Here is a 19,061-nt window from a genome sequence, read left to right as displayed (position 1 = left end):
CTTCGTTCACCTATTTCAGCAATAAGTAAATATAAGGTTAAATCTAAACACTTTATGTCATCGTTCATACCTGGCTTAGTTTCTTTGAAGTAATAGAAATTGAAGAAAAAAACTGACTTTGACTGTTGACTGACTAAGATGGGACACACAAGCTCTCACAGTCTGTAACTTGGATAAACCTGATAAAATAAATTATCAACAGAACTAGTCTAAGATAGTCTAAGATAGTGTAAACGTAGTAACCACTAATTAATTAAAGATAAAATAATAGACTCCATTGCATTGGTACAAAGGCTGTCCTGCTCATCAAACCTCAACGCGTAGCTTCCTGGCAGCAACAGGCAGGGCCCGTCGATCCGTCAAAATGTCCAGTCAGTATGTTTTTAATTATTTTGAACATGCTTTCACTAGCGTGACATGCTATATATCGGAAATATTTCAACATAATTTTAAAAAACTTCAAAACGTCCGATTAACCTGAAAATCTGCACACGTATCAAGAATCTATGACAATACAATAATTTTATTATTTTGGATATTCTTTCTAGGATTACCAGAGGTAAGAATGACTTTTTAGTTCGGCTTGCTACTAGTTAAAAAAACTAAAAGTTTTTTAGATGTCTTTCTAATAAATCCTGACATAACGAAGCAATAAGCATTATACACTTTTATTTAATAATCTTCAATTATTTGTTTATTATTTAAAAAGATATATATAATCACTTTATATTTTATTTTACTATAATATAATTGAACGTACGTTTTATTGTTCACGTATTTGAATAGATATGTTATTTTTATAGCATGATAAGTTTTGAATCATTCCTACTATGATAATGAATTATTTAATTGTAGTAGATTATTATTTTTTTTGCCACTGACATTGATCATCATTACAATCTGAACTGGAGTAATACTTTTATTTACAAACACAGCAAACCAACAACGATTTTATTTAATGGAACCGAGTAATTTTACGGTTATGATCTTATTTTTAAAGTCTCACCTATACTTAAATTAATTTAAGATGTACTTTCTTTTTACTTTAAGAAATGAAATGCACATTATATGAAGTATGTATTAATAACAAAGAACACTGAAAATATATTAGTATATTGAACCTAGGTGTAATTTAATTAAAGTTGTAACAAAAATAAAATTTCTAATTGATCGTAAATATGCCCTGTTGATGTATGTATTCAATTTTCCAATTAGTAATATCTATTAGTAGGATGAATTGCGAGAGTTTTTGGAGCCCAAATGGATAGGTTTCACAATTTTGTCTATTTCTACAATTGATTTCGATCAGTACCTCAAAGATGGCCGCAGCATTCATTCTGTCGTTTCTATGGGTTACGGAAATTACATTCGGCGAGTTTGTTTACACAACTACATGACTATAAAGGACATGTGTAATCGAAACCGATTTGTATTTGTTTAGATTTTGTCAGTATCGCTTAGAATTTGTTTGATAGTTTATAGAACGAACATATTGAGTAAAGGCTATTTACGACTAAGCCGTTCTTCACTTCAGTGTGCTCAGAGCGAGTTTTTTAACGTTTTCGATAGCGTAAAAGTTAACTCAATTCTGTATGCAGTTGGAACAGCGCCCCTAACGCCAAACGTAGGCAAACGATCACATTCCATACAAATATATGAGCTAACTTTTACGCTATCGAGAACGTTAGAAAACTCGCACTAAGCACACAGATCAAAATGCGAATAGAATTTGAATATCACCGCAGTAGGTCCCCGGTCAAAGGTGTACTTATGCGCACCATGTGTCACATATTTCAACGGGTATCAGGAAACGCAAACTGAAAACGGTGAAGTCGTTCATATATTATACTTTTTAATAATAAATATGGTGAAGGAATTTTAGACATCCGTTACATCCAACACTTCCGTTATTTTTAAATGTTTTTTCTTTGTTATGGATTTGAAATGTAAAATATAACACCCATTAAATTTTTAGGATAATGTCTTTATTGAAGTCGGTTATAGATAAATACATAGTTAATGAACAAGGGCTCCGTGATTTATCTGCTAAAGCTGATGAATCTGATATTGTTACTTTTTGGTTTTATTCCAAAATCAAGTTTGGTTTATTTGTATCTGATAAAATATTTATTCTGTTTAATAAGAAATTCGTTCGCAGAAATTTTTTAATAGTCTACGCTAACTTGCTCGCGGCTCACTTGGTTTTTAGTGTTTTTTGAATATATATGATAAATGAATAATAATAATAATAAAATAGCTTTATTTGATACCATAATGGAGCTATATTAATTTAGTATTTAATAATTATATTACTGAGTAACCATAATAAGTCTAGTGCTCATGCAATTTAATCTCCTTCTAATGTGGACCCACTCAGATCCTCCTCCAAAGAATTCCATTTTTCCTGATCTTTAGCAGTGGTCATCCAGTCTCTTCCTGTTTGGATACAATCTCGTATTATCTCGTAATTCAGTAGAATTTTCAGTATATTAGAAAGGGTTTGTATATTGGAAATATGTATGTACATATATATTATTAATAAGACTACCGTCGCACAACTCGCGTCTTGGTGGGATGGTGAAAATTATCCTTCCGACCTCACTATAACTCACCATAAGGGTAACGAGAATGCAAAGTTGAAAGTTGCTTTAGCTGGTCAAGCGTTTGGTGAACTTCATTTTGCTATTAGTTGATTTATTCTAGTTTATGTGATCGCTTTAATCATGAGGACAGTTTTACCTGCTAGAAATTGGCTCTTTCACTCAATTCCATTCTGTTTAATTCTAATTTAGTTAATGCAAAAACATTTATAGCAAACTAATTTACTTTTTCACACAATATTCCGATAAGAAGTAACCAGTTACTAGAGATACCTTAATCCGTTTTGGAACTCAAAATCGATTGAGTCGATTTTGAGTTTCAAATTGAAGATAAGGGCAGGCAATTGAAGATAGCGTCACCCGCTTAAATTACGTAAGTAGGTAAATGAAGATACTACAATAATATATTGTCGAGTTAGGTCCTTACTTCGTGAGTTTCCACCGATAGTCAAGAGATATTTACGTTTCTAAAACTACTTTAAGGTGGTCACGGAAGATAGTTACGAAAACTGCCAAGTAATCAAGACGTCGGAACTAATTTAATGACAATAATAAATGTGAGATTAAATCGTAAAAGTAGTTTTATTTTGTTACGACTTGTGAAAATCGACTAGATATTATGTTTTTATGAATTGGAATCCTTTTTTTAATTGATACTTTATCGCCACTTATTATAAAAAATACTCTAATTAAATTAATTTATAAAATGATATATTTATTATAAGTATGTATCTAATTCCTAGAATATTTTGTGTATTTTATCGCTATGAATGTGAATATAATTAAAATAAGCAGTATGAAATAAATAATATTAGCTCTTATATCCGCTGCAAAGCTATAGGATTCCGGTTGAAGGCCGAGCTAACCATTACCTTACAGTTATTACTTCCACTGTCCGGTGGCCTTCATCATTATACTGTACAGGCGAGCACGAGCTTGGAAATTTTTCTTTCTTGCATGTAGTCGAGGCTTGTCGACCCTAGAATGTTTTTAGAACCCTACCCACGAAATGACTCCTCTTGCACTCTCTTACCCGCTCGATCTGCGCCCGGGGTCAGTGCCTAGGTAGAGTAGGCGGATTCCTGCGGTCGACAGTATAACCAGACTCGCGGCGCCACCCCGAGGAAGCCCTCAGTAAATCAACAATTGAAACGGAGAATCCTTCGTCACAACGCAGGAAAGAGATAATGCATACTTTGACACATGTCATAGTGACATTTGTCTTGACAGACCGAAGCCCGATCGATCGATCTTGCTTTTCTACAGTCCCGTACGTCCGGTAATGACAGTAACACCTACTGTTGTGTCGTCCTATCCTTTGGGTTTCAGCGCGCTATAATGACCGTAGCTTTTGGCCAGAATCGGTTCCCTCAGGTCGCCCCGGGACCGTTAACGAAAGGAGAAAACCTCCTCACATGAGTTTGCGTCTAAATCAACGATACTTAAAACAAGAATAATGAGTTCTATGATTATACACATTAATTAACCTTAAGTTCAAGTCACATGTTATATTTAATTTTAGAATTACCCTCACAGTCCTTGATTTCAAACATTAATGGTCGCAACAATACTCTATTCCGGAATGTGCGTATCGTAGGCCATTACTCTTCTCGGAGTTACCTTTATATGTTTTGATGCCATAAAGATAGGTGGGAGCGTAGCAAGTTGTTATCCAGTGTGATCGGTTGCCTGTTCCCAATCGAATATACCGATATGGCTTTTTGTGTTACCGAGCGCTTCTTTCTATTCATATTTTCTGAATAATGCAAACAACAAACAATCGAGCACGAACAGAAAAGAAAACAAAATCGTCGAGGTTTTTCTTTTGTAGAAATATATTTAGTTTGGCTTATTACGAATTAAGAATTGTTTTAAATTTAATAAAGACTAGTTTTTTTTGTTTATTTAACTGAATCTCCTTACTTATTGTTTTCTATCAACGATATGTATTTTTTTGTATGTGCTGTTTTGAATATTTTCGATTTATTTCGTCCTCATTAGTCTATACGTGTGTGGGTATATAAGTTCGCATAATGTGTGTGTGCGTATGTCAGTTGGCGGAGTGTGTGTGTTAATAAAGATTTTAGAATATTTTCCAAGTCTAATTTGGTGGTGCAGTAGTAGAGTTGTGGGCTTGATTCCCACGTGGGGCAATCATTTGTACAACTAATTGGCTATTAAGATTTTGTAGCCAAATTATTATGACGGTTCATTCTACTTATTGTGGTAAACGATTATTATATAATGTAGGTTCAGAAAAGGAAAGCATTCTCAATTCTAATCAAGGTGAGACATTTAACAGTTTTTGAAAAAAATCACCAAATTCGAAATATACTCTTCATTTCTTTAGCAATTGAAACATTCTCGTCAGTACAAAATACATTTTTATTAAAAGAAAAAAATTGATTACTGTAAATTCAATTCAATGAAGCTCATAAGAGTATTACTAGTTAATATAATTTATGATTTTGTTGTTCAATCGATTCGCTCATCAAATTTAATCTCTTCAGATGAAAGTATTATCATTATAATCATCATCATAAATGTATACAGAATTTTTATAATTTAAGCATTATTTAATTAATCTCATAATTAATGTATTTACGATTTAAAACATTTCCATAATTTGACAAGAAAAGTCGTAAATGAGTTGAAGCTGATTATTACTGTGAACGCGCTGGTACAACCGATTAAAGTGAAAGCAACTTCATCTGAAATCCAGGACTTAAACATGCTCTTATCAAAGCCGTAACAAAGTGCAATGGATGACGTTGGCAACACGAAGATGCCAATGCCAATGTGAATTAGTTTGGATACATTGATTGGAATATATCTTCGCAGTTCAAATGCCCACAGGGATCCCAGGCCGTTGATTAAACACACAGTCGTCAAGACGAGGGCAGCTATAGCTGAAAATAACAGACAATGAAAAGATTATTTCGTTCCCGTGGAGCGAGAATTAACTAAGTCTAAAAAGTGTGTTTTGAGATAATCGCATTTGAAAGTTCGGAAAATTGAAATGGACATGATTTGCTTCAGGTAAGTCAGTTTATCAAAATTGTTATACCGCTTTGACGAAAATTTAATATTTTTTTTACGAAATAAAAATAGTAAGCTGCAACTAAAATGGAAAATGATTAAAAAAAATTGATCAATTTTATTCTACGTATCTATGAGTTAGTTAACTGTCGACCTGAGTTAGTGTATCATTAATATTCGAAACAGAAACAAAATTACTTATGCTAATGCAATAAAATGGTAAAAAAGTAAAAGGGTTTTTCGCATTTTCCTTTTTGTATAAATTACGTATCAATTGAGAACGAGAAATCAACAAGTCGAGTTGGTTAGTTTTCACTTTCTATTTTTTTCGCTTATATGTTGAACATGTTTTGAACTGAATCTTCCAAATCCAAAATAAGTAAATTGCATTAATGAATTATGGAAGCAGGCTGTACCACATATATGTTAGGAAAATATTTATTTAGGTTTATCTAATATATTTTCTTTGCATGTTGCTGTCTATAGTAATACATATATTAGTTAGTTTTACTCTATGGGGACGATCTAGCTACTATCTGCGGTTCTCATCAAAGAATTTCGAGGCTACTTTAAACTAATTTATCGAAGCAAACAAGTTTACCATATGGCCTAGAATATAGTTTTTGACTATAGAATTTGGAATAAAAAATTTTGGAATATAGAATAGAATTTTGAAGTCGTCGTGGCCTAACGGATAAGACGTTCGATGCATTCGTGTTGAACGATGCACCGATGTTCGAATCTCAGGCGGGTACCAATTTTTCTAATGAAATACCGTCAACAAATTTTCACGATTGACTTCCACGGTGAAGGAATAACATCGTGTAATAAAAATGAAACCCGCAAAATTATAATTTGCGTAATTACTGGTGGTGGGACCTCTTGTGAGTCCGCGCGGGTGGGTACCACCGCCCTGCCTATTTCTGCCGTGAAGCAGTAATGCGTTTCGGTTTGAAGGGCAGGGCAGCCGTTGTAACTATACTGAGACCTTAGAACTTATATCTCAAGGTGGGTGGCGCATTTACGTTGTGGATGTCTATGGGCTCCAGTAACCACTTAACACCAGGTGGGCTGTGAGCTCGTCCAACCATCTAACAAAAAAAAACAATATAGGCACCTCAATTTGATGGCTCTCTTCAGAGGCGACTGAACCATTCTCCGGAGACTGACGTATCAGTGTGGTCTTTACTAGTGGTAGGGCGTACTGTAAGCTCTCACGTATTTTTTTCGTGGAAAGTGATGCGTTTCGGTTTGAAGGGTCGGATTATATAACGCAGTTGAGACATCGGCCTCAAATTTCAAGGGTGGCGGTAGTCGTGTTGTAAAATCGATGCGGTAAGCACTCAACACTAAATAGGCCGTGAGCTATTTCAGTGATCTACGCAATAAAATAAAAAAAAACAACTGTATTATTTTTATACACAGGATTAGCGTGAAGGTCTTACCAAATTTCCCGTGTAAAGTATTCAAGTGTGTGCTCTTGTCTATAATTTTAATGAAAGATCCAACAATAGCCAATCCAGAGCCCAGCGTCTGAAGAATCCAGTGCGCACGTCTTTTGTCCACTAATTTCAGGTTTGAAGACCAACCATTGTGCGGAGACAGACTCAGAATGGCTTCAGCCATTAATAATTGGTACTGAAATTTTATCACAATTGAAATATGCAAATTTAAAAGGTATTGCAGAATTACCTGACTTTGATTAATACGCTGCCCACCTATTTAGAACAGTTTTTAATATTAATGCTATTAGGCTGAAAAGAGCACAATGTACAATATATTTATAATGTTTTATATTGATCATTATTAATGATCAACAACAAGGACATTGTTAGTTCATATTGTTATGCTAATGATGTTAGTAACATGCCTTCGATTACACAAAAATGGACAGTATATCTGACGTTAAGTGGTTATCTTAATTAAGTTTGTTTTTATTGTCTTTGAAGGCATACGAGCATACAATGCACCTGATGGTCAGGAGCTACCTGGTGACGTCAGTGCTCATAAACATCAACAAGACCAGGGGCAGAATCAAGGCTGTCCAAGTTCACTAAAAGCATCGAAAAAACTTACCCCCACAACGCATAGTACAATATGCAATGGTGTCGCACCCAATGGAGTTCCATTACGAAATGAAAATATCACAGAAATACCCACGACAACTCCTATCAGTATGTGAGTTATTAGATTGAAAGTACTGTGAAATATTTTTATTTTATAATTATCACCATGTACTGTAAGCGGCGGAGAAGCTGATCTTTCCGAAACCTTCGGAGACATTTTGTTTTGAGACAGAAAAACAAAATAAACTAACAAACCCGAGATGAAATTGAATCAATCACATATCTGCGTTTGCTACAGTACGGTTTTTTTCCTTTACTTCCACTTGTGATAATGTTTTACTTAGATATTTTCATCTGGTTTTGTTTTGAGAAAAATAGCGTTGAATCTAATTTAAATGTTAGCAATATTTTATTTTTAGAAATAGGCAGTTAAGTAGGAAATTCAATAATTTTAATGGATAACAACGACAAACCGTTTCTACAGTACTCGTTCTAACTTCTGGTACAGGAATTACGACTTATATTAGGTTCTACTACCTAGCACTAGATGATTTCGTATTGCTAACAATTTTTCAAACTCACACCTCATATTTTCATCTATTTTTGGTCATTTCAAATTGATTCTGATTTCCTCTGTTTCAATTTTTAGTATCTCATTTTTTTTGAATTCGGAAACAGTTGTAGAAGAATAGCAAGTGACATTTCTACAAATTTCAATTGTGCCATATTATAAAATGAAAATTTTTGTCTCTCTCAATATGGTTTGTTACATATTGACACACATTTTATTTTGATGACTGAGTTCTGTTGCACTCTTAAATGTAGCTTCTACACATCTATCTGCACGCATATCTATCTATCCTACACATCTTTCATGATTTGTTTTTAAAAACTATTCACTTAAAATGTATCAGGGCACCCGACAAGCTTATTTTTCTTAGTAAGATCACTAGCAGGCGTAGAGTGAGAATACATGGCCTGGTGTCCCATATCGATTATGACGACCAGACGATATCTGATGATTTCTTTATCATGGCTGAAAATATCAGAGGGTTAACCTGCATCAAGACGGTTGAACAGTTTTTCTGGTTTTCAAAACTCCCCTTCAGTATTGGAGTGAATAGTGAAGAAGAAGACGTGTTATTTCAATTCGTAAGAGATGTCTGTAATATATGTATAAATGAAACTTGTAAGGGAATATTTTGCAAATGCTACAAATTTTTAAAGGAAAAATGAGGGAATAATAATTTGGTAGCTGTCCTACCCTTCAAAACCGGATACATCACTGTTTTCCGGTAGAAAAAGACAGGAGGCGGACCTACCCATACCGCCTAATAAGATGTTTGTCATAACATTTATAGTTTAAGCTGTAAATTATAATTTAATGCGGAAACATTACTATATACTATTAAAAAAAAAAATGATAAACCAACAATATTTTTTAACTATTCTTATTCATTATCTCGGATAAAATATTGGTTGACGTAGACGTGTAAGCTATATTTATCTGTGTGAATTATTGATGATACCATTTTCGATAAGATTAAATTTTAGACAATAGATAGTTTTTGCAAATGGCATTGTAAATATTGTTTTATTTTTACTTTAAAGTATATTGGCATGAAATATCATGGTTACAGAGTTTTTAGTCACAACTTTGAGAAATTGGGTTCGGGATACTGTTATATAGGAATAACTGTTCCACCGTTCGAATCGCAACGTAGGTTCTTTACAGAAAAGAGAGTGGTGGAGAAAGGTGGTGGTGGAAGAAAGCTTTTAACTCATTACAAGCCCTAATATCAGCATGGTAAAACTCATTATCTAATTTCGTTAAATCTTAATTAATGTTAACTAATGTTAATTAATGTTATTAATGGTGCTAGCTTATCACGTTACTTCTTATAAAAATATAATAGAAACGACAAAATAAAACTGCCACAAGCAATTGTTAAAAATTTATTTCTCTTAACTATTTCGCTATCATACATTAAAATTATAAATACGAATCTGATTATGTGTTCTTAACTGTAATGGTTTAATAAATAACATAAAGTAAAAGGTCTCTATCAGATCATCTTATAGTTGCTTTCTGGAATACATATAATATTTACTTTTACCGATTTATGAATTTGTTATACATGATAAGTAATGCTGTTTATACCATAATTGATGTTCTAACTAACTGGTGATAATGCTCCTTGATTTACGATAGAAAGTTATGAAAGGATTGATTATGATGATAAATGTGAATGCCGCAGTAAAAGCGATTATAGTATAAGTGAATTCAAGAGTGGCCCAATTTATGAAGAAGTTTTTATCGAAACCATAGCATAGGCTAATGGAAGAAGCAGCAAAGGCGACTGTTCCGAAACAAATGTGACTCAGTTTGGATAGATTGCTTGGCAGGAACTTCCTTAGTTCATATGCGTACAAAGATGTCAATCCGTTTACCAAACTGACGGCCGTAAAAACCATAGCAACGAGCGCTAAAAATAAAGAAAAAAATGTTAATAATCCAGATGGTTCTCAAAATAATTAAATTTTATACCCGCATAGATGAATTTCAGTCATTGTATGTAAATTGTATTATGTATGTAAGTTTGAAGTCGTCGTGGCTTAAAGGATAAGACGTCCACTGCATTCGTATCTAGCGATGCACCAGTGTTCGATTCCCGCCGGCAAGTACCAATTTTTGTAATGAAATACGTACTTAACAAATGTTCATGATTGACTTCCACGATGAAGGAATAACATAATCAAAGCCGCAAAACTATAATTTGTGTAATTTTTAGTGGTACGAAGTCCATTGTGAATCCGCACGGGTAGGTACCACCACCCTGCCTATTTCTCCCGTGAAGCAGTAATGCGTTTCGGTTTGAAGGGTGGGGCAGCCGTTGTAACTATACTGAGACCTTAGAACTCATATTTCAAGGTAGGTGGCGGCACTTACGTTGTACATGTCTATTGGTTCCGATCACCACTTAACATCAGGTGGGCCGTGAGCTCGTCCATCCATCTAAGCAATAAAAAAATAAAAAAAAACCTACCGAATTGTCCGTGGTATGTGTTCCAGTGTATATTTTTGTCTAGGATTTTAATGAAACTCCCAACAATAGCTAGAACAGATCCAACGATTTGTACGATCCAATGAATTCTTCTTTTGTGAACTAATTTCAGTCGTGATGACCACCCACTTTCCGATGACAGAATTATAATGGCTTGGGCCATGAGCAGTTGATACTGAAATCAAGCGATAGTTAAAATAAACAATCTAATTTCAATCAAATAATTTATACACTCTACATATAATATTACAAAAAAAAAAAAAGACATGCCCGCTGAGTTTCTTGCCAATTCTTCTCAGGACGGAGGCTAATTCTTGTGAATTGGCGGTAGTTCTTTTGACGTTCAACAAGTATGTACTTTCATTTATGTTGAATAAAACTTTTTTGATTTGATTTGATTTGATTTGACACTACGAAAACCTTGGACTATTTTATCATAATAATTAAAAATAATAATTTTTTCTAACTCACCCCAATGACACAAAGTATAATATGAAGTGACGTGGCACCTAAAGGAAGTCCATTCCGCAATGAAAATAGAATTGAGATTCCAGTAACTACACCAATTAGTATGTGAGCTATTAAACTTAACGAAGACTGGAATATTTTTAAATTATCATTTTCTTCCACAACATTATCTGGGATGGCGTGTGAAATTGCTGGTTTAGCAGCAGCAAATTCTGGATCAGCTTGAATTGGCGGGTCGATAATATTTGGCGGCATGATTGTAGATATACGAACACTAACTCTCGCACTTGTGGCTCGCTAGAGAGCTAAATGAAAATTGACGTATATAATTTCGTTTTTAACGTACCATACGGATGAGATAATTATATCGATTTTAAGTAGCTTACTTGAGTGATATAATCTATTTTGCGATAAGGTAACGTTGTGAATAAACTTGCAAATTATATAAGTTTGTGTTTTTGATTAGGCCTGCGATCCACACTCTTGAAAAATTTCTGTTTCGGAAATCTGCAGTCTTATGTCAACTCCACAGGTGTTGCTACTGTTTCCATGCCTTGTTCTTTACTATTTATGGTTATAAGGGAGCCACCCTCGAGGACGAAGATTTAATTGTACTGTAAAAATAGCTGTTTTTATCCTCGAATTTAAACGCATAACTGCTTTGCAGAAAAAATAGACAGGAGGAGATTTATCTATCCATCCATGGATGTTCCATGAAAACACATATGTATTTTAAGTACGTATTTATTTATAACAATAATATAATATGTCATCTTGATTTACCCTTGCAAGACACGAAGCATTTGATACGAACCAGTCTCTGGTATTACTCATGAGCTATAGTAACTACTCGTTCGGCCGTAGATATAACTACTAAGGTAAAACAAGAACAAGCAGATCAATCTTTTTACTTATGGTAGGTCAAGAATGTTTTTAGGTGCGAACTATTTTTCATCATAGGTTGCCTTCGAGTTTCGTTAGTTTAAATAATAACTAAACAATAATAAATGATAACTGGGAACAAATCACGCACGGTCAGCCGACCCCAAATTAGAATTCTGTGTTATGGGTACCAGAGACAAACATACGAGTTACATACATTTACATATATAGATAACCAGCGGCAACTGTCTTTAACAAAAATTTCAACGATATTTGACGTTGTTTTATTTTTTAAAATAAAAGAACACTTATTGCGGCACAACTGTAATAGTTAGACAAATGCTGTCGCGACGCTTTCTATAAATAGTAATGTGTTCTACAAAGTCGTAGTACATTATTTTATTCTATCATCAATAGTTTTCGCAGAGCACGCGATGTAAAGAATATTTTAGGAAATTTTTTTTACTCCTTGGGTTACATTATTGGAGTTTTAATAAGGATTCCTAATTTTTTTCAAAAGAGATTATAGCCTATGTCACTCGGGAATAGTGTAGCTTCCAAACAGTGAAAGAATTTTTCAAATCGGTTCAGTACTTTCGGAGCCTATTCAATACAAACAAACAAACAAATCTTTCCTCTTTATAATATTATATTATACCTAGTCAGGTCATAAATTCTGTCACATGTTTAATGTAAAATAATTGAAACAAGTTTATTCATTATGTAACCATTCATATACCAAAATGAACTTAACAAAACATAGATTCTTATGACACTAAAGTTTATTCAAAATGACCTCCGTGATTTTGAATACAGGCCTTCAATCTGCGCGGCCAGTCGTCTATCGCAGCACGAACGAGGTCCATGTCAATATCGGCGGCTGCCTTAATCAAGGATGTCTTGAGCGACTCCAAATTGGGATGAGGCTTTGAGCACGCCTTTTCCTCCAAGTGTTGCCATATCTTGTAATCTAACGGATTCAAATCTGGACTGGAGGAGGGCCAGTCTTCGTGCCGGATGAAGTCGATTTCACGCGCCGCCAGCCAGTCTTGTGTGCTCTTCGCTCTATGAGCTGGCGCCGAATCTTGTTGGAATACCCAGTGCCTGTTATTGAACATGGTATGAGAAACAGGTTCCACAAGGTTCGTCAGGACTGTATTTTGATACACAACTGCATTCGTTTTTACACCTTTCTCACAAAAATGTACCTCTGTTAAGCCCCAATAAGAAACTCCCAACCATACCATGAGCGAGGATGGAAAATGACCTCGTTGGACACGCGGATTACGGTTGCTCGCTTCTTCACTACTGTGTGCGTATACCTTATCATTTTGTTTGTTGTAGCTCTCTTCTACGGTAAAAATTTTTCCATCTGAAAAAATAATTTCCCGATATTTTTTTCCCGCGTACCGCTTCAACAAAGCGCGGCATCTCTTCAGTCTCAGGTCCATTAGACGAGCATTCAAACGATGTCCTGTTTTTCTTCGATATGCCTGAAGCCCTAAGTCTTCATTTAACACCTTTTTCACCGTGGTTCTGCTTAACCCCATCTGAAGGGCCAACAGTTTCTGCTTACGTTTGGAATTTCTTTGAATTCGCGCCTTCACAGCTTTTATCACTGCTGGAGTCCTAACAGACCGAGGGCGACCACTTCTTGACCTGTCATCTACACTAGAGTCTTCCTTGTATCGTTTGATGGTACGATAGACGAATCTGTTGGTTATATTCAAATTTTTCAGTATGTTAAAAATTTGAATTGGCGCGTAACCGCAACGATGCAACGCAATAACTGCAACACGGTCTTCTTTAAGCGTCCACTCCATATTTAAAAATGAGTAAAATTCTAAATGTATGCATTTTTATTTTCATGAACAATTTGACATTCGAATTCAATAAACTTTTTTGTGGCCAGCATTCTAAAAGAAAAGTTTTTACTGTGTGACAATACTTATGACCTGACTAGTTATTATTATAGTATATATAAACACCCAGACGGAGAACAAACCAAAATGTTCGTCACACGAAAGTTTGCCCGATGTGGGTATCGAACCGACAACCTTCGACGAAACAATCAGGGGCGCTAACAACTGCATCATCGAATCAGTCATCAGTTTCACTTTTGGGTATCGTCTTATGTGCATTTAAATTCAGTAGAGAAACCTGTGGAGATTACGTTTATAGTTTTAAGCTTACCTTGATGTTTTCTTAGTGCTATTAGTTATTTAAGAATCGAATTATTTAATTTAATTAACTACTACAGTATTTTCTTTTCATTTTACACGAATATTTTACATCTATTGAAATAGTATTCAAAAATATTTCTTTAGCATACGAAATGTAATTTTTAACGATACAGTAATGACGTTGATTGAAAAGAATTCAATTTAGTGATATAATTTGATTGAATACAGACAATCAGACTTATCAGCAGCCGTAATTATCTTATCGAAGGTATGCGTTGTTAGTCTAGAGTACTCGATAGTATGAAATAAGGGCCGCAGCTTCTAAAAAGAAATGATAGCAGAAGAAATTATGAATATAACAGGACTGGATTTAAAGAAGACTGAACCATATTAAATAAATTGGAGCAAGCCTCTGCTTTAAAAGTGAATATGAAAATACTTAGGAAGTGAAATAATGTAAAAGTTAAAATAATTGCTTTCATTTGTAGTTCAAGCAGTAAGCAGTAAGCCGTGGCTTGACAAACGGTAGGCAGCGGCTTGGTTCTGCCTCTGGCATTGCTGACGTCCATGAGCGACAGTACCCACTTATCATTAGATGGGCCGTAAGCTCGTCTGCCTACAAAGGCAATAAGAAAAACATGTTCTATCATTAACCACAGGTAAGTGTAAACAGACAGTATTGAGTCACAAAATTCAATTTATTTCCTTTCATCAATATCTTGGTCACGTCCATTGGAGCTATTGAATTTACTATGGTTGAAATTTACCATAGTTCGGTACATATTATGTATTGGTTTAATAGGTTGAATGTAGGTCAACTGTGATTTGCATATTTAATGATTATTGTTTTGGTACTGACTAATAGAGTTAAGCCTCTTAGGGCTTAGATGTGGCTTAGATTACAAGAGGTAACGAGGATAGTTGCTTTGTAGATATATTCTTCTTCTCAGTCGTACACTCCTGGCGGAGTGGTCGTGGTTACGCATGTCTTAATGTTTGGTTGCGGCTTTTGAGAGACTTCTCCATCTCTCTCTATTTGTGGCGGTACGTATACACTCAGTAAGGGAACACTTCGTAGATAACTTAACCAAGTCTGTCCACCTTGTGGATGATCGGCCGCGAGAGCGTTGACCGTCTACTCTTCCTTGAACCACTAAACGTTCCAATGAGCTTTCATTACGAATGATATGTCCAAACATATTAAGGATTTGCAATTGCACAATCGGCGAAAGCCTTTGTTTGATTTGGAGCTCTTTGAGGATGGATACATTAGTGCGGTGAGCAGTCCATTTTATCCTCAGCATGCGTCTCCAGCACCACATCTAAAGGGCGTCAATCTTTTTACGACATTTTTGATGGATCGTCCATGTTTCTGCTCCATATAGGAAAATACGAAATATTAAGCACCTCATCAAGCGAACCTTGATGTTTTTAGTTATGCGGCGATCTTTCCATATTTTTGTGAGCTTTTCCACGGCTGATCGTGTCACGGCACAACGTTTTTTAATTTCTTCTTCGCAACTTCCAGTATTTGTGATTGTGGAACCCAGGTAGATGTAACTCTGGACAACTTCGCAATTTGCTATTTCGTGTAAATCAGATCGATTGTTGTTATTCTTACGATCCACCACCATCACTTTAGTTTTATCGCGGCTTATGGCAAGGCCAAAGTCGGAACTAGTTATTTCCAGAAGCGAAAGAAGCCGTTCTACCTCTGCTTGTGACGTTGCAAAAAGAGTAGTATCGTCTGCATATCTAAGGTTTGATATTAGTTGACCTCCAATTGAAACACCTTCGGTGTAGATATTAAACTAAATATATATATAGTTGTGGTATTGCAGATGTTGATAGGGAGATTGTTTATGGTCCGAAAAAATGACTTCCTGTTGTCCAGCCCGATGATAGTGCGGGAATGGGTGGTTGCCCATCAAAAACCACCTAAAGTAAATAGCCCAGATATGACAGACAGAGCACTCTGCATTAATGTCAGACTCAATGACTATTTATATTCCTCATTCGACTATGGGTATGTAACTCAACCACTAGTAACTACCGTTTCTATATTATTTTAATTCTTTGATGAGAGCAGTATTTTGATCAGGGCGAACTGATACATAGAAATAGACGTCGCATTTAATTTTTAACAATATTCTAACCGAAGAGATGTAGTACGACTAAATAGATATCATAATATTAATGAATTCACATTTAAAACTAACAGCCACTAATTATGAGCATTCCTGTCCAAGCCTCACGTAATTTTCTGTTTTTGAGAAAAATAAATCGTAAACGGATTCATATGCTACGTTAAAACTTTTAATTAAATTAAAAATGTCCAATAAATAAAACAAAAAGGCGACGTAACAATTATTTGCCGCTTTTAGTGTTGTTGCATGAATCTCATAAATTACATTTAGCTTATAATTCACTGCTCTCATGTTTATAACGACCTATGACCCGATTGGCCATGAAAGTGGCTCACCCATTTTCACAAGGTAATTAAACATTATGTTTAACTGCCGACGTGTTTATTACCGAGAAAGTTATTCTGAAACAAATACATATTCATGCGTATTCCGATTGAGTTTCTACACTGAATTGGTGCTAGTACTAGTAACATCCTGTGAAATTTTATACATACTAGGCTGCACTAAAAGTATCGGGAATGGAATATTTCCATTGTTCCTGTCATATTAAAATATTTTTAATTGAAAACTCCTTGGTTTTAAAAATCGAATACCATTTATTTATTTAAAAAAAGGTTCTCGGTCTTGTCACAAGGTTTTGTCAAACTTGTTTAGTCGTTGAGAAAATGGAATTGACTCGAGAAAATTCAAGAGCGATGATTTATTATGACTTTCGAAGTGGTTTAACACAAAAACAGTGTGTTGACCGGATGATTTCTGCATTTGGTGATGGAGCTCCATCCAAAACCACAATTTATCGCTGGTTTGCTGAGTTTCAACGTGGACGTGTCAAGCTCAGTGATGATCCCCGTCAAGGTCGTCCAAAAACTGCAGTCACCCAAGAAAACGTTGATGCTGTGCGTAAGCTGATTGAGGAAGATCGACATGTGACATACCGCGAAATTCAGGCAACTTTAGACATTGGCATGAGTCAAATACAAATAATCTTTCATGAACAATTAGTTGTAAAAAAGTTGTTTTTCCGATGGATACCGCATTCGCTCTGTGAAAAGCAAAAAGCGGCTCGCGTTACTTGGTGCGTCAGAACTCTTGAAAGATTCCACGCAGGATCCTCAAATGCTGTACACAACATTGTATCAGGTGACGAATCCTGGATATACGCGTACGAACCCGAAACAAAAAACCAGCCACGAGTTTGGGTGTTCGAAAATGAGTTAAAGCCAACAAAAATTGTTCGTTCACGGAGTGTTGCAAAAAAAATGGTGGCCACGTTTGTTTCCAAAACCGGCCATGTTACGACTATTCCTCTTGAGGAACAAAGAACGGTTAATGCAGAATGGTATGCTAGCATTTGTTTGCCACAGGTCGTTTCTGAACTCCGTAAAGAGAACTGCAACCGCCGCATCATCCTCCATCACGACAATGCGAGTTCTCACACCGCGTACAGAACAAGAGTTTTTAGAGCAAGAAAACATAGAATTATTAGACCATCCGCCGTACAGCCCCGACCTAAGCCCTAATGATTTCTATACTTTCCCTAAAATAAAGAATAAATTGCGTGGACAGAGATTTTCATCACCTGAAGAAGCTGTGGACGCCTACAAAACGGCCATTTTGGAGACCCCAACTTCCGAATGGAATGGTTGCTTCAATGATTGGTTCCATCGTATGGAAAAATGTGTCAAATTTCGCGGAGAATACTTCGAAAAGCAATAAATACATTTTTAAATAGTAATGTTGTGTCACTTCGTTAATTCCCGAAATTTTCAGTGCCGCCCTCGTATCTATGTACAGTACGATACGGGTATTAGAGTAGCGTTGTATTGGTGATATACATAATAATATGTATTTATTATGCTTTTTTATTTTTTTTTATTACTTAGATGGGTGGACGAGCTCTCAGTCCACCTGGTCTTGAATTGTTACTGGAGCCCATAGACATCTACAACATAAATGCGCCACCCTCCTTGAGATATAAGTTCTAAGATCTCAGTATAGTTACAACGGCTGCCCCACTCTTTAAACCGAAACGCATTCCTGCTTCACGGCAAACATAGGCGGGGTGGTGGTACCTACCCGTGCGAACTCACAAGAGGTCCTACCTTCCGGGTCATAGTGCCAGCGCAATAGTAGTAGTTGTATTGTGCGAAATACTAGTATTAGGGCGTATAATGAGGGCTGCCCTGAAGTGCAGACATAAATATTGGTACCATCCAGATAGCAACGACTATCTCTGCCGCGAAGCAATTGTGTGAAGTAATTCGAAAGTTGGCATAGCTATTTTTGCGATAGTTACAGTGTATTACAACTGAAACTGTTGTTGGAAACCTTATAACATAAGGTGGACGGTGACACTTGTGTTGTAATGTTAATGGAGTAGGATAACCAATTACGTTCTTTAATATTTTCTTTTATAAGATTAATAGGATGTGGCAAATTAATTTTTTAACCGTATACCTTCGAAAAACGATTGATCTTATTAGTTTGCACCAGTGGATTTGTTTGAACATGAAGAACAAGCTTAAAATGACCTCATTAATTTATTTGAAAGTTACGAAAACACACAGTCTCATGAAATAAAACCAAGATACAGAAATGTGTATGGTTATAT

At 35.4% G+C, this 19,061-nt stretch overlaps 2 protein-coding genes across 2 annotated transcripts; both read right to left on the bottom strand.

The window, feature by feature from the left end:
* Positions 1–4,967: 4,967 nt before the first annotated feature.
* On the bottom strand, positions 4,968–8,011 carry LOC114249106 (uncharacterized). Its single transcript, XM_028182584.2, has 3 exons — positions 7,716–8,011; positions 7,085–7,277; positions 4,968–5,509 (listed from the first exon to the last, which is right to left on the bottom strand). The coding sequence occupies exons 1-3, from the start codon at positions 7,920–7,922 to the stop codon at positions 5,202–5,204; spliced, it is 708 nt and encodes a 235-aa protein (XP_028038385.2). The 5' UTR covers positions 7,923–8,011; the 3' UTR covers positions 4,968–5,201.
* A 1,636-nt stretch (positions 8,012–9,647) lies between these two features.
* Positions 9,648–11,759, bottom strand: LOC114249110 (transmembrane reductase CYB561D2). Its single transcript, XM_089734781.1, has 3 exons — positions 11,242–11,759; positions 10,753–10,945; positions 9,648–10,191 (listed from the first exon to the last, which is right to left on the bottom strand). The coding sequence occupies exons 1-3, from the start codon at positions 11,491–11,493 to the stop codon at positions 9,884–9,886; spliced, it is 753 nt and encodes a 250-aa protein (XP_089590907.1). The 5' UTR covers positions 11,494–11,759; the 3' UTR covers positions 9,648–9,883.
* Positions 11,760–19,061: the final 7,302 nt, after the last annotated feature.

Source organism: Bombyx mandarina, chromosome 18 (genome assembly GCF_030267445.1).
Source record: "Bombyx mandarina strain Sakado chromosome 18, ASM3026744v2".
NCBI classification, from domain to species: domain Eukaryota; kingdom Metazoa; phylum Arthropoda; class Insecta; order Lepidoptera; family Bombycidae; genus Bombyx; species Bombyx mandarina.
This window is presented reverse-complemented; position numbering and strand designations above follow the sequence as displayed.